The 15,905-nt window shown below is 40.5% G+C and overlaps 1 protein-coding gene across 3 annotated transcripts in view; it reads right to left on the reverse strand.

The window, feature by feature from the left end:
- Positions 1-3,155: 3,155 nt before the first annotated feature.
- l1cama (L1 cell adhesion molecule, paralog a) overlaps positions 3,156-15,905 on the reverse strand; it is a 60,325-nt gene continuing 47,575 nt past the window's right edge. For 2 of the 3 annotated variants that reach the window (XM_053483442.1, XM_053483439.1), the window contains 16 exons: positions 15,598-15,757; positions 15,314-15,438; positions 15,080-15,181; positions 13,504-13,701; positions 13,265-13,335; positions 12,937-13,162; positions 11,832-11,947; positions 11,270-11,504; positions 11,013-11,135; positions 10,075-10,248; positions 9,303-9,416; positions 7,754-7,903; positions 6,725-6,856; positions 6,559-6,631; positions 6,421-6,432; positions 3,156-6,007 (listed from right to left, as the gene is read on the reverse strand). In XM_053483442.1, the coding sequence (XP_053339417.1) occupies positions 5,761-6,007; positions 6,421-6,432; positions 6,559-6,631; positions 6,725-6,856; positions 7,754-7,903; positions 9,303-9,416; positions 10,075-10,248; positions 11,013-11,135; positions 11,270-11,504; positions 11,832-11,947; positions 12,937-13,162; positions 13,265-13,335; positions 13,504-13,701; positions 15,080-15,181; positions 15,314-15,438; positions 15,598-15,757 (2,258 nt within the window). In that variant the 3' untranslated portion in view covers positions 3,156-5,760. The remainder of the gene's footprint in view (positions 6,008-6,420; positions 6,433-6,558; positions 6,632-6,724; positions 6,857-7,753; positions 7,904-9,302; positions 9,417-10,074; positions 10,249-11,012; positions 11,136-11,269; positions 11,505-11,831; positions 11,948-12,936; positions 13,163-13,264; positions 13,336-13,503; positions 13,702-15,079; positions 15,182-15,313; positions 15,439-15,597; positions 15,758-15,905) is intronic. The other variant, XM_053483441.1, reaches the window with a different exon arrangement.

A 15,905-nucleotide genomic window follows, 5' to 3' on the forward strand; every position in this document is an offset into this window, starting at 1 on the left:
CTTCTATACTTCTGTATAGCTACTGTAGTTCCTGTCCCACTTGAGGCACATACAGTACAGGCGTTGAGGTAACTGGTGAGGTTCATGAGCTGAGTCCAGAGGGTAATTCCTGTGACAGTAATTCTTTACTCTAAGGGACTCAGAAAGTGCAGGTCCGCCAAGGTGTAAAACAATGCCATAATCACAGGCTGAACAAAATCCCTGACAAAGTACTTTTCCTGCAGCTTCATGACTGGTGGATAGGCTGTCAAAACTCTTTACACTGCATCAAAACTGTTGCAGCAGGGCTGAAGGCCATCCCACACTTCTGTTCCCCACTCTCCCAATATCCATCTTCAAATGGCTGAGGTCTGCTTAGTCCATTCTTGTCTGGTTTATTTTATCATAAATAATTGAAGCACATACGTCCAAAGGTCATCCATATAGAGAAAAATTTTTTCTTTCTCACATAAACTGGAGATCCTAGTTGGTAAAGGTTTTGTGTTGAAATAATGGGAGCCAAAGAGATACAATCTGTGTGCAGAGCACAGTTTCATGATCAAAGAGAGAAATTCTAGATCAGAGACAATATCTCCTTAAATGTTTCCATGCTATAAAGTCTGGTAATGGAGGTGACATGAGCTTCTTTTGTAGAGCACAGATTCATGATCAAAGAAAGAGAGGAAGCATAACGAATGCACTGTGGATCTTCGGGAAAAAGGTCATGTTCTCTGATAAAAGTGATGGATGCAACAGGGTAAAAAGAATGGTGGATGAAATAATGTACCCACCATGCCTGGTACCTACCGTAAAAGCCTGTAGAGGCAGTTTTATGTTCTAGGGTACTTCTGTTGGTCAAGTCTAGGTTCACAGTTGATGAATACGCTGAATATACTGAATGACCAGATTTTTCCATTAAAGGATTTTTTCTTCCCTTATGACTTAAGATGAAAAAGTCAGGATTCATCAGGCTCAAATTGTGAGAGGGTGGTTAAGAGAGCATGAGACATCATTTTCACACATGGTTTGGGCACCACAGAGTCCACACCTTCATCCTATTGAGAATCTTTGAGATGTGCTGGAGAAGATTTTACAGAGCAGTCAGAATCTTCCATTATCAATACAAGATCTTGGAAGGAAATTAATGTGACTCTGGACAGAAATAAATGTTGTGACACTGCATACGCTTATCAAAGTGATGCGGTGGTGAATGCGTGATGTAATCAAAAAATAAGTCGGTTTAATCAGGCAGTGTATAATCAGTTTTGTACTGGAGCCTACAGCAATGAAAGTGGACCTAACATTATACCTTTCCGATTATACTGAATGACCAGATTTTTCCATCAAAGGATTTTTTCTTCCCTTATGACTTAAGATGAAAAAGTCAGGATTCATCAGGCTCAAACTGTGAGAGGGTGGTTAAGAGAGCATGAGACATCATTTTCACACATGGTTTGGGCACCACAGAGTCCACACCTTCATCCTATTGAGAATCTTTGAGATGTGCTGGAGAAGATTTTACAGAGCAGTCAGAATCTTCCATCATCAATACAAGATCTTGGAAGGAAATTAATGTGACTCTGGACAGAAATAAATGTTGTGACACTGCATACGCTTATCAAAGTGATGCGATGGTGAATGCGTGATGTAATCAAATAATAAGTCAGTTTGATCAGGCAGTGTATAATCAGTTTTGTACTGGAGCCTACAACAATGAAAGTGGACCTAACATTAAACCTTTCCGATTATACTAAACTTTAAGCTTCAAAACACATCCTGTAGTATGAATGAATATCAATTCCCGCTATATCTATCTAATACCCAAATCAGGATGGGTTCCCTGTTGAGTCTGGAGGTTTCTTCCTTTTGTCATCTCAGGGAGTTTTTCCTTGCCAAAGTTGGACCAGGCTTGCTCATCAGAGACAAAGTAATAATTATAATTTATCCATAGTTCCTTACGTTTTTTTATTATTTCTATTTGTTTGATTCTGTAAAGGAGTATTTGCATCAATGACCATTGTTTTAAAAAAGGCTATATAAATAAAAGAGAATTGAATTGAAATATAATTAAAGTGTAATACTTACTGTGTGAAGAAATCACTGTTAAATTTAAGGCCTCGTGAATCTTTAAACAGACTGTTTTTACCACCATGTTGTTTACCATGTGCTATCTGAAGGGTTTTTACTGGGATTTCGTTATTCAAGGACTATAATAATATAATACTCTTCACTGAATATTAAAAAAATTTTGGAAATGATGACATGTAGCATGTTCCATTTTTATTTTTTATTATTCTTGAAGCATTTACATACAGTGGCTGATTCATGATTCACATACAGTATTGTTTTCTATTACAAGCCCAATCCAGTCACTGGCCCAGTTCTCTATTCAGCACACGGACTTGGCTGTTCATTAGTCAGCTACAAGTACGGCCCCTCTCGTTCAGATCCAATCGATTTTAACATTTTGATTGCATTAGATCGTAAACAAACGTAGGATATACATGATATGAGAAATACTTTCGAATCAAGCAATGTCTAGTCTTGGAGCTAGAACTGAGCCTAGTCAAATAATCAGAAACTACATTATATTTATAAGTAAAATGCCACAATAGTATGACATATTATATGACCACAGGCGATGTCGCAGCTACATCCTTCTGCAAAGCAAAAACAGCTGTATAGTGGGATATCTGCAAGCAGAAATTTTCTCAGACATTAACAGAGCGCGGACGTCTAGCAGCAGTTCGGTTGCACATCGACGCAATTCACATCACTTATTCCTCCTGTATGAAAATAAACATCTCGGAGAATTCTTTTCTTTTTTTTTTGTGTCCTGAGTGTGTCTGTATAGCAACAACGTAGAGTCCAGGATACTGCATCACACCTTTCCCCGTAGAGCACACTTCACCACAACGAACTTTCAGAGGCGCTTCCAACGAGCTGAAGTCAGCACATTGTAATTCTCCCCGCGCGGCTGGATGTGCGTGCGCAAGATACAAACAAGACGGGTATCTCTTCTTCCTCATAGTGCTTGCACAGGAATTGCTTTGCAACAGATACACACAATACTGCAACTCGTAAGCAAACAGAACAGGAAATGAATTCTCTGAGGAAACCGGTTTTGTTCAGGTGAGCGGCTAGCGAAGATTTATTTAGGTTTTTTTTAAAAAAAAAAAAATAATAAGAAAAACAAGAAAAGAAAAAGTTCTGATTGGATTTTATCGCAGTGAAACAACAGCTTGTTTGGACTTTCCAATTCAAAGTTAAAAAAAAAAAAAAAAACCTATTCTCTACTTATCTAAAACAGTTATCTCACAACTACCTAGACAAAGGGTCAAAAATTCAGAAGTAAAACATTAACAACCCCAAAACCCATGGTAATCAACAAGATACAGTTACAAATAGACGCTGTAGCAAAACAATCATTTGGGACTTATTTACATTCAAACAAAATTCGAGTTTTTTTTTTTTTTCCTTTCAAGCCTCATCTGAATTTCTCCAGAAGAACAAAAAAATGAAACTTTTGTTTTTAACAGGCATCTCATGTTGTTCTCGATCACTTTTCTTCACATAACACTGCGTATCCAAACTTCAAGACGGCACACACGTCACACATCGAACCAGGAACAAATGCTATTTGGTATACAGGTAAGGAATGGGAATCCCAACCCGAACAACGCATACATTCTCTGCGTAAGACACAAACTGGGTTAATTACACATGATTGTTTAGACCAAGCTGAAATGAGTGTATGTGGGTGTGTACTGTACAGAACCTCAATACAACCTCATACCCGATTACACCTCGGAAGTGTATTCATATGGCTTTATACCAACTGGACTGCAAGAGAGGATTTGTCAGTATACTTCATTTAATACACTATGCAGACTACAATACAAAGCGAGACACACACACACACACACACACGTATAGGAGGAGAGCTACATACAAATGATTGAACATTCGAGCTGAAAATGGAGTTCAAACGATCAGGGTTCAGGGTTCTGGAAGGACAGCTCACTAATACTGGACATGGCTAACTGCTAGATGTGACTACATACAGCCTGATATAAAGCACCTCATATCAGCGGATCATTGCATCGGATATATTTCTAAGTGCCGGCAGCTTGGCTATGGAGTTCTGGATGCGTATTTTATAGAAAGATGCAAAAAGAAAAAAAGTCACCCCAAAAAAAAAAGATAAAACTGAACATAACGTTATTCACAAAATTGCCCAAAATGGAAAAAAAATGCATAGAGCTCGAACAATGAGGCAAGACTATAAAACAGTGAACCACATGACAATTTTTTAAATAGATATAACAATGGACTACATCAGTGCAATCCATATGCAACGTGCCATATGCTTGCATGATGCACTTCCCGGGATTGTGAAGCCCTCAAACTCCCTGCAGTTCTCTTCCTCTGCTACTCACACTGTCCTGTATTTGGCGTTAACCATGCGGCATCTATATATGTCCTTGTCACGTAAAATTGTCACTTTTAAAAAACAATATCATCATTAAAGGAAAATTCCACCCTGAAACACAAAAATAAAAAGTCTGTGATGTATTTTTAATGATTTGGGTGATTAAGTGGTTCAAGCCTTGCTCATTTACAGCCAGATACCCGGAGGAAACCCACCAGGCACGGTAGGAACATGCAAACTCCATGCACACAGACCCGAGGAGGGAATCGAACCCAGATTCTGGAAATAATTTTGCAAGGCCACAGTGCTAACCACTAAGCCACAAAAAATATTAATAAATTATCCTCTATATGACATATCCTGAACAGGGACATGGAAAGCCTGGAGCCTTGGAGACTCTGGGCACTAGATGGGATACACCCTAGACAAAGAGCCAGTACATTGCAAGGTACAGCCACACACACTTACTGACTCACTCACACACTACGGGCAGTTTGGAAATGAACTTGCCCTGCATGCCTTCGGACTGTGGGAGGAAACCGGAGTACCCGGACGAAACCCAACAAGGAAGTACACACGCAGACTCGAGGCAGAAATCAAACCCTCGACCCTGGAGGTGCCAGGCCACAGTGGTCCCACCTTTTCCTAATGAAGTATAAAATCACGGCAGAGGATCAGCTCAGAGAGATAGTAGGGGACAAGCCTGATGGCGTTGGTGTTATTTGAATGAAACTTTATCAATATGAAAGATAATCTGTCCGAGCAGAGTGAGAGAGCTGGACAGAATACCCGACTAAAGCGCCGCATTCAGATTACACAAGGCATTGGGCGTAACGTAGTGGACTGTTACTCCTGATGAAACCAAAAACGTCTCGTTGCATTTTTATCATCACAAAAAAAAAAAAAAAAGGAAACTTAGATGTTGCTAAATTCCCCAAAACTTTTAATGTAAACTGTTTACGGTGGATTTTTCCTTTAATAAATTCTGCTATGTATAATAAGTCATTGTACTGTATCTGGCAGGAAACTTGAATTCTTGTTGGTCTACTCTGAAAGTATGTACTGTATTACAAGAGAACAGAGCTATATCTGTAAACAGTTTGCAAAAATGGCAGTCCCTACACATAAGGGTGATCTAATCTATTTGAAATAATTTATCACTTCTGGCCGAAGTGGTCTGATTATGTCTAAAGTCAGTCCCAGCATTGTATCCCATGTTTTTTTTGTTACTTGGCTTTTGCTATAGTGTACACACTGACGTTGCATTGTGTGAATTATCGATTGTTTGGTCAGTCATTCAAATACGAGTTGCAGGTCCAGGATCGATTCTTCCGCTAACACCGGCGCCGCTAGTCGAGGACGGCAGCAGAGTTGGGCAGGCCGTGGTTGGTGACGCCGGGTTTGAGGGGCGATCCGTCATGCCTCTCGATCTCCAGCCCGTCTCTGACTCCGCTGTACTGACTGGCTAGGGACTCGTCCATGGTCACCTTGGTGTGAGCGCTGTGACTGCCGTAATCGTCCAAACCGTCGTCGCTACACAGCTTGCTGTCCTCGCACAGAGACGGCTGACTAGCCGTACGCTTCTCCTCGTTGTCACTTCATAATGTGAAGGAAAAAGAGGGATTTTTAAAGTACAGTTGAATGCAATAGTTTTTTCTACAAGACAATAAACTAAAAGATGATGATCCAAAAGCAGTTTGAAAGATGTTGGTACTGTACATTTCAAAATATTATTACGATCACATTTAAAAAGTTAATAAAGAACAATAAAGGGGAGATTTATATTTGTATTTGCATTTGTAAAATAATACTTATGAAAATAGTATTAAAAACATTTTAATCATGTAAATATTCAGCTTTCTGTTCCACCTGCAACCACATCTGATTAGGTGTTTATATTAATACTGCTCGGTGTGTTCTGCTTAGGAATGCCGTGGCTTTGGGTAGCGTTCAGCTCATCAACAGTTACACTCATGCACATGCATTATAAAAAAGACTGCAAATCATACCTCTCTAGTGATCTGGAAAGCATTTAGGGAAAGCATCAGGAAAAGGGGAGAGTGTGAGCAAAGCAAAGAAACAGGGCTGCAATTCAGTCAAGCTTTGTGTTTCAGTAAAACAATGGAGAATAGGTCACGGTAGCACACCTGTACTCCCCGAACGTCTCGTCCTTCATCGGTCGAGACTCAGAGTCCACCTGGCCCTCCTCCTTGTCTTTCACTGGGACAGAAAGCAAAACGTTCACATCAGTCAATGCTTACCTAACAGACTCATGTCCAGGTTGGTGTTTGATTACGGAGGCAGCTGTCCTACCTGAGTACTTTCCACCTTTGTTGCGTTTGACAAAGCAGAGAATGAGCAGAAGCAGCAACAACAGCACGAGGGCGCTGATGAGGCCGATAAACCAGCCTTCAGTAGCAAAGCTGCTCTGCTTCTCCTTCACTGCTACACATACAGTACACACATATATTTTTGTCAACTGCTGTGATGGAAATGTAAAACAATTTAAATTACAAATATTTTTCCAAACTTACAGGCATGCATTAACAAAACAGATTTTTTGAGAATTTGCATGTTCATGCATACCGTGTTTTTTTTTAATGAAGCAATTTCCAGCTGTTTGTTACTTTTGCACACTAATTTATTTTGCTTTTCCATTGCACACTCACTTTTGAAGCATGCACGTGTATTTTGCACACTTAATTAGTCATGCATATTTACTTTTTAATACTAATTTGTTTAGTATGCATAGATTTTTTTTTAAATGTGCATGCATACTTATTCGTTAAACACGGATATTTACTTCTGTGTGCAAACTTATTTATCGTGAATGCTGATTTTGCATGCTCCTGCATGATTAATATGCATAATTATAATTTATATATACTACTATACTGCGAATATACTGTATACTCATATTTCTGTACTTGAATTTGCATTTCGTTAGTAGACGATTCCTATTAATGCCATTATAGTTTCAGCATATTTTCTTTAATATAGACACATTTATTATCCTTCCAGTGACTTCAGAGCACAAATTCACACTTTTATAAAAAGCTCATGTATTTTCAGGATTTTTTTTTTTTGTTTTTTTGTTTTTTTCCAATGCCGCGCATGATTCAGACTATAACTGTCAGGTCTTCTCAGGATGTGTGAGAATCCTGACTGTGTAAAGAGTTTGTATCCTCTGACTGCTGTTGAGCATCACTGACTTTGTGTCTCACTACCAAAAACAAGCCTTGTCATTTCTATCATTTTTGGATTCTAGCTTAATATAAAACCCAGCAGAAGGACGACTGTGCCTCTGTAGCTCTGTGTAATTGTGTCTGTGTCTTGAGTTACCTGCTCCTCCTGTCTGTATGTCAGTTTCCCAGAAGGTCTTGTTGCTGAAGACGAAGCGCAAACTGTAATGAGATCCAGGCTGGAGGCCCTGCAGGGAGTAAAAGGACTGAGACGTGTTCACTTTCTCTGACTGCATCCATCTCCCATGGCCTGAGAAAAACAGCACCAATATAAATGAAGACTGAAGTCGTTCATGTTGCGTTCTGAGAGACTACATCATGGTACCAACAGTGTACTGTACTGTACGCCGATCAGCCATGGCATTACAATCAATGTGTGCTGTGGATGTTGGCAGCAGATCCTTTGGGTGCTGTGGGTTGCAGGGTGGGGTCTCTGTCAATCAGACTTGGGCTTGGATCTGAGAAGTTTTGGGGTCTTTGCTTACTGTCGCTATGCATAACAGGCTGTGGTGCATTGGGTGTTCTTGTACCTTTCTATCATGGCCATCATTGACTTCAATCTTCTTTGGTGATTTGTGTTGGTAATTTGTGGGATTGGTGGGGACGGGATGGTCTTTAATCCCTTCAGGCGTGAGTGCGCCTTGGGTGTCCATAATCTCTTCACCTTGCAACTGGGGTATAAAGGGTTTTGGCAAAAGTATTTATACCCCTTGAACTTTTTCACATTTTGTCACAAAAAAAGAAAAGCCATAAGAAGTCCCATTTGAGGTTCCACATGGCTTGTCGCAGCCGCAAACAGGACTTTCTCATGGCTTGCTTTCAACAATTGATTTCTTTTTGCCATTCTTCCATAAAGACCAGATTTGTGGAGTAGATCCTGTGGACAGATTCTCCCACCTCCAGCGTTACCATTCACCTCCTGGCTGCTTCTCTAATTAATGCTCCCCTTGCCCGGCCTGTCAGTTTAGGTGGATGGCCATGTCTTGGTAGGTTTGCAGTTGTACCATACTCTATCTATTTTTGGATGATGGATTGAACAGTGCTCTCCGTGGGATGTTCAAAGCTTGAGATATTTTTGATATAACCTAACCCTGCTTTAACCCGCTTCTTCACCATGTCTGGTGTGTTACTCGAGCTTCATGATGTTGTTTGTTCAGTAATGTTCTTTAATGAACCTCTGAGGGCTTTAAGGAACTGTTGAGATTAAATTACACAGTAAAAGTGGACTCTATTTAATAATTAAGCTACAAAATTGATTTGTAAATGATTAAGTTGAAAACCATTTTCCTTCCATGTCACAATGATTTGTATTGCTTAATCACATAAAATCCAAATAAATATATTTACATTTGTGGTTGTAACGTGACACAATGTGGAAAAGTTCAAGTGGAAAAATACTTTTGCCAGGCTCTGTATGCCTTTCTGTGATGTGGGGTTAATGCTATGGCTGATTGGTGTATGAGCAAAAACTATATGAGACACTTATATGATAGTCTAATGTAACGGCCAAACAATACATTATGTGTTATACATAAATCAACAGACAAGCATACGCTTCCTATTCCGGTACGTCATTTAAAATAAATGAGCAAAACACAATCGCTCTATTCCCTTTTTATTTCTTTTAGCGCTCAGGGTGTAGCTCTTACCGTTCTTCTTCAGGTAGTGAATATGGAACCCTACGTTCCTTTGTCTCTCAGGGGACACCCAGCTCAGATTAACAGCTGTCTCTCCAACAGACAAACTAATGTCACGGGGTGGAGCTGTTCGAACACAAAAACAAACACAAGTTACAGTCATCTGTTATCACTCCACTGAATTCCACATGCAATAAAATCACCCAGCTCTGCTATTCTGTGTGCTTAAAAAAAAAAAAACATTAACAATTCACCATACACTTGATCTCCACAGTCTTCATTACTCCTCATATATGCTGCTTCATTACCATTTCACTTTCATGCTTGAAAGAAAAAGAGCTTTTTAATATCATTAGTTGCCTCTTTAGGTCTCTCTAATGGAGTTTGGTCTTGCACTCTGCTTGCGCTGAGCATGCGTTGAATATCATCAACGTGACCCAAATAAAATGATTAATATCACGTCCTCAAATTCTATCCGGAAACAAAAAAAATATCTGAAAATAAATATTTAAACTAAACAAAATACATAATTTAGGTAGCCAGAAGCTTATCATGGGAGAATTTGAGGAGTGGTAGGCCCTGGTCCCTTTCGTGATGTGACTGTAAAGAGAAGATGTCTACAGTATTGAAAACAAAAGTCAAGGGGTGGGGTCAAGATAATTATATTCACTTGTACCTCCACCAAGCATGGTTGCTCCAACCCCACCCTGTGTTTTTTGTTCAGAGGAGAGAGCATGCCTTCATTATTGGGAACAAGACACTCAAAGAAAGCATAAGATTGTACCTCCATCAAGTGTGGTCGCCCCGACTTTGGCGATTGGCAGGCCTTGTCCGGCTGCAGTGCGCCCCCGCAGGTGAAAACGGTAATGGCTGCGACGGTCCAGATCTTTAATGCTTAGCTCATGCACTGTGGGATCATCAATCGACTCCACCTGCATGGGGCTGTCCATGTTGTCTACTGCATAGAGAAAACGCTGCAAGCTGAATGGCTAAATTACTACGAACCACCACATGTTTCTTTATACTGTCTGTCTATAGAACTTTGATTTGATCGGTTAAACAACTTTTAAACACATCAGACACATTTGTTGCTTTTCTACCTGATCATTCACTCACTTACCGTCTATACCGCTATACCTTGTATACAGGTTCGAGGGGCGTGAAGCCTAACCTAGGGGACTGGACATGGTGCTTATCCATGACAGGGCACATACACACACACATACAGTACATACACACACTCATTCACACACTACCGGCAATTTGGGGAATGCCAATTAACTGGGAATCGACCCCAGCCACACCTGGGCGGGAATCAAACCTGGACCCTGGCGGTGCAAGGGGAAAGTGCTAAGCCACAGTGCTGCCTCTTTTCTACTTGATGCTTGCAAAAAAATCTTTAATATATTCTTTCGTGGATGTTTTTGTGTACTGTATGTGTGTTAGCAGTGGCCTTCCTGTCATTAGCCCCAGGCATTACTTATGGATCTGGATTCTTATTTCCCTGTTGCCTAGCAACAGCACAACTACAGTATAACAACTTTAACCCCTTAAGACATGTGTTTATTCATGTTAAAGCATACACTGAAACTAAAAGGGTACAGCATGTAAATCTGGACCACCAACCATCATGTCCTTGAAGATGATATGTGTATGGCAAGTACTGATAAAAAAAATAAATTCCGGAACCAATATCATAGCGACAGTTGTAAGTGGACGTACGCTCTTGGTATTGTAATACGTATCCGGTCAGAATTCCATTTTCTTGAGCAGGTGGAGTCCAGTGGAGCGTCATTTCCGTCTCCGAAGGACTGGACAATGTCAACGATGTTGGAGGACCAGGAACTGTAGGAAAAGAATTGCACCATATTAACTCAGTCTTTCCTTTTGGTAACGTTTGGTTGAACAGGGTGGGGTTTATCACGAGAAAATCATAAGAGCATAGGGGGTTCCTATAAAAGGAACTCTGTTTCTCGTACCTCCTTCAGGCATGTGGAAGGTCGAAGCTTCTGACTTGGGTCCATCTCCTTTGCTGTTGAAGACGCTAACAGCGACGGAATATGAGGAATACGGCCGCAGGCCACCCAGATCCTTTTTCTGCTCTTTAGGTCCTGTTGTCACTACAACCTCATTCACTGGTTCGCATTCCTCGGGGTTGGACGGTTGATGATGGTGTGTATGTTTTCCACAGGAGCCACAGTATCCCAGGTGGATCTTAAGGAGAGAACAGCAACAAATTTATATCACACTGCTCCTTTTTGTCTGTGCAAAGAAATCTACTTAGAGCTTCAACGATCTGAACATCTTTTAACAATCTGCCTGTGGGTTGCACATTTCCCACCGGACACAATGCAGATTCTTAGATGTGAATCTGGAGATTCAGGACCTCGAGAGAGGGTGGTGCCAGTGCTGAAAACTTTTATCTTTGTACTGTATTCATTGAGAGCCTTCAGGCAGCTGGGTCAAGACAACTCTTTAAAGCCTGCAAAGTATTTCTTTTATTTATTTATTTATTTTTTGCAAAGGGATGCAACACAGTACCTTGTAGCCCATCAGATGTCCTCTCACTGTGTCGCTCTCCACCTCGGGCCATGTTACCCTGATGGCAGTGCTGTTGAGTAGAAGCACTCCTACATTCAGAGGCGATTCCAAAGGTTCTGAAGAACACACACATATTGTTTTCATTTGAACCTTCATTTTACATGCACCACTCTTGTGTCATGTTAAGTTTTGTTCTGGTTAAAGGTGCAGTGTGTTGTGATTTAAACGTTTATATCCCTTTACAGTACAAGCTACATAATTCCATAGATACCTAAAATATAAATAAATTTAAAAAAATGGTTTTGTCTGTAGATTGGTCAGAACTATAATGCTATAATTATGTTTCACACATCTGAGGACATGAAACCAGTCTATTGGTATTTGCCATACTTGAGTTAAACTTGCATCATAAATAAAATCAAAATGTTAAATAGAAGTGAAGTTATAAAGCAGTTTTGTGCCAGACTATGTCACAACATCTAGCATTTTTTATTTTAGTAATTTAGTGCTTTTTATCTAAGGTGGGCGTGGCTGTACATGTCAAGCAACAGAGCCAATCGACACGATAGTTTACCGCGTATACAGAGCATGCAGAAGACACAGAAACGACGGTAATGCACCTGCAAGTGCACCAAAATCCTCAAGAAACAAAAGCAAAAGTATGGCTTACTCCAAAAAGAGACAAGTAGACTATGAAAACTGAACCTTCAAAGTTGAATGGACAGATAAATGTATGTTTATTCTTCTCGTGAGTTTAAAACCAGTTTGTCTCGTTCTGTAAAAAGCAGTAATGCGAAGCGCCACTACGAGATAAAACACGGGTCGTTAGAGCAAACATATCCACAGTAGTGTAAGGTGGTTGGTCAGCACCTTTTCCACTCAAGTGTGGGTGAGTTTCAACTGTTTTTAGCAAATGCTTCAAATACTATTAACTGCTCCTTCAAGCTGTTAAAAACTTGTTAGAAATTATTGAGTATATTGTGTAGGGCCAGGCAATAGCAGGCCCGGACAGGGACATTTATCCAGATCTGGAGTTTGGCAAGAAACGTGTCATGATTGTACAAATGGGATAAAGCTTTAGCCAAATTCTTAACAGGAAACTCACCGTCCTCTCCAGAGTAGCCAATTGTAGATATGGGTTCTGGACCCTCTCCCAGTTCATTAACAGCCTGCACCTTGATGTCAAACGCGCTGAAATTACCCACATCCATGACAACAAGGGGTGGCGATTCTGTAAAATTTGAATGCCAAGATGGCCCACTGCCAACAACCTTCCTCCACATCACTTTGTATTGGAACTTTGGGCCATTGAAGCTCCTTCTATCCATCTCCTGTAAGAACACATGGGTATGAGTTCCATTCAACTGTCAAACAGAATTACCATCTGGAAAGAAGTTAAACAAACATACTCAGTACATTTTCCTAGTTCCTACCTTCCACGTGATGACAAGTGTGCCTGGGTCGAGGGACTCACTACGCACTCCTTCAGGGTTACCACTCGGTCCTGACAAACAAAACCAAATCATTATAACAATACTGAGACCAATAATCCAGACAAGCTGTCTTCTCTGATGTAGTATACCAGAAGTTGTTAGTACGCAAATTCAGTCTTTACACAGAAGCTTTAAAAAACTCAACATTTCGGTTTAGGCTAAAGTAATGCTTCTCTTACGAGCTGCAGGAGTGGAGTACGCTGCGGAGGGCTGGCTGGGGTTACTCTTGCCGATCTTATTGATGGCGATGACCCGGAAGCGGTATGACAGGAAGGGTTTGAGTGGGAGCGTGGTGCGACGAGTGTCTCCAGCTACCCGCATGAGCTCCTCCCACTCCTCCGTATCAGTGCCAGTCTCTTCAGCTTCCACCACATACTCTACAAGGGTACACCACCAACAGAGGAACATCAGGAAGCATGCTGGGCATACAGTATGCAGTTTAAACTCTTCCAATCCCATTGTCTTTGTAAGAAGGCCATTTGTATCTGCTAAAGAGGTGGCGATTTCTGAATAACTGCAAACATATGTGGACACCTGACCATCACATCACAAGTAGAAATTCAGTGACAAGAGCAAAAAGTACTGCTTTAGCATAAAAAGGCATTCTTGACCAGCTTCAAACTTTGTGAAAAACACTCACATATGGTTGTGATGTTCAGGATGTCCACATATGTTAAGCCATCTGTTGTATCACCAAAACTTTTTGTTTGTTTGTTTGTTTGTTTGTTTGTCTGTTTGTTTGTTTAGGCAATCTCATGGATTAAAATGTTTGCATTAATATGTGACACTCTGGAAAAACTCATTGGAAATTTTTTGTTGAAAAAGTTGCAAAGTATATACACCGATCAGCCCTAACATTAAAAACTTTTCCAAGTAACCAGATATAGCAGATATTAAATGTCCCTGTGATTGAGATACATTTCGAAGAGAAATGGACAGAAAAGTACAGTATGTATTTATAGGATCTTGGGAACCCAAGGCTCACTTATGCCAGCTGGGACCAAAGGCTCCCGCAGAAAAGTCAAGGCAGCACAAATTGGAGAAAAAGTACATGCTTGTCATGATAGAAAGGCACTAGAACACCCAGTGCACCACAGCCTGCCGTGCATGGGGCCCAGCAAGCAAAGAACCCAGGGTGACTGACCCGGCCCCCGAACTCCCCAGATCCCAATCCGGTTGAGCACCCATGGCATGCTCTGAACAAACAAGTCCAATACACAGAGGCCGCATCCTGCAACCCACAGCATCCAAAGGATCCTCTGCCTACATCCTGGTGCCAGGCACCACAGGGCACTCCTAGTGGTCTTGTGAAGTCTTGCCCTGAGGAGTCAGAGCTGCCCAGGTGGGGTTAGGGTTAGGGACATGGGGAACCTACACAATATTGGGCTTAATTTTTGGTATTGTAATGTTATGTCTGATCGGTGTATATTACAATGTACAGTAGTGTTGGTACCATGATGTGCCACTGTGGTCTCTTAGAACCTAGCATGAATGACTTCTGCGCATTTATACTGTGTTTGTCCTGTTTGTGTACTGGTGTATTTTAGATCCATCCAAACAAATTACACATTCAGCTGGAATAAGAAATAAAAAAAATTGTGAGATCATCATTAAGCCTGGAAAAAATATATTTCATAAATTTTCATTAATAGAAATGACTAAAAAAACAGAACTTTATGCGGAATTGTCGGCTTTTCCCTGTGAAAACGTGCATCATAATGCATGTAGCTCAATATAGTGTGCTGAATTATATACCTAAAATAGGGCTTTTGTGGTTATCCCCAGGAACCCATAGCAGAGTTACTGAGTGCGTTCCAGGTTCAGTGATCTGCAGCATGGACGGAGGCTCTGGTCGATCTGAAAGCGACAGAAAGGAAACATACAGTAGATAGAAGGGAAACTGTAGAAGTCACATACAGTACATACAAGTGTTAATCTATAGTGTATTGTAGAAAATGTATTTTCTCCATCATTTTTTTTAAGTCTTACCAACAACCGTGAGGCTGCCGGTTGCTTCTGCTATGTCCAAACTTGTTATGACCTCACAACCATAAACACCTTCGTCTTCATCCTGGACGTCATTTACTATAAGCTCTGTCTCATCAATTATGTACCTGAAAAAACAGTGATAATAATAATGATAACAATACAGGGAACCAATTACAGTCAAAAAGTCTTTAGTCATTCAAATAACTAAAGACTTTTATTATTATTATTATTATTATTGTTATTATTATTATTATTATTATTAGAATAAAAATCCAGCATCCTACTTGTCCACATCATAGGACTCATCAAGCTTCTTGTTTGCTTTTCTCCACAGGATCTGAGGTGTTCCCAGATTGCTGTCTATCTGGTACTGACAGGTGAACATGGCCCTCTTTCCCTTCTGAATATACAGAGCCTCGGGTGGATTCACAATCACTGTCCGGTCTGATAAAGGAAAAACAAAACAGTTGCTACCCGATGCAAACCCAAGCAGCCCACATCAGCACCAACTCTAATTAAAGATATTGTCAGTATTTGGTGCTTGTCCAGAAGAAGGCAATTGGGGAAATGTTTTTTTTTTTTTTTTTTTTTT

Source organism: Clarias gariepinus, chromosome 22, assembly GCF_024256425.1.
Source record: "Clarias gariepinus isolate MV-2021 ecotype Netherlands chromosome 22, CGAR_prim_01v2, whole genome shotgun sequence".
NCBI lineage: Eukaryota > Metazoa > Chordata > Actinopteri > Siluriformes > Clariidae > Clarias > Clarias gariepinus.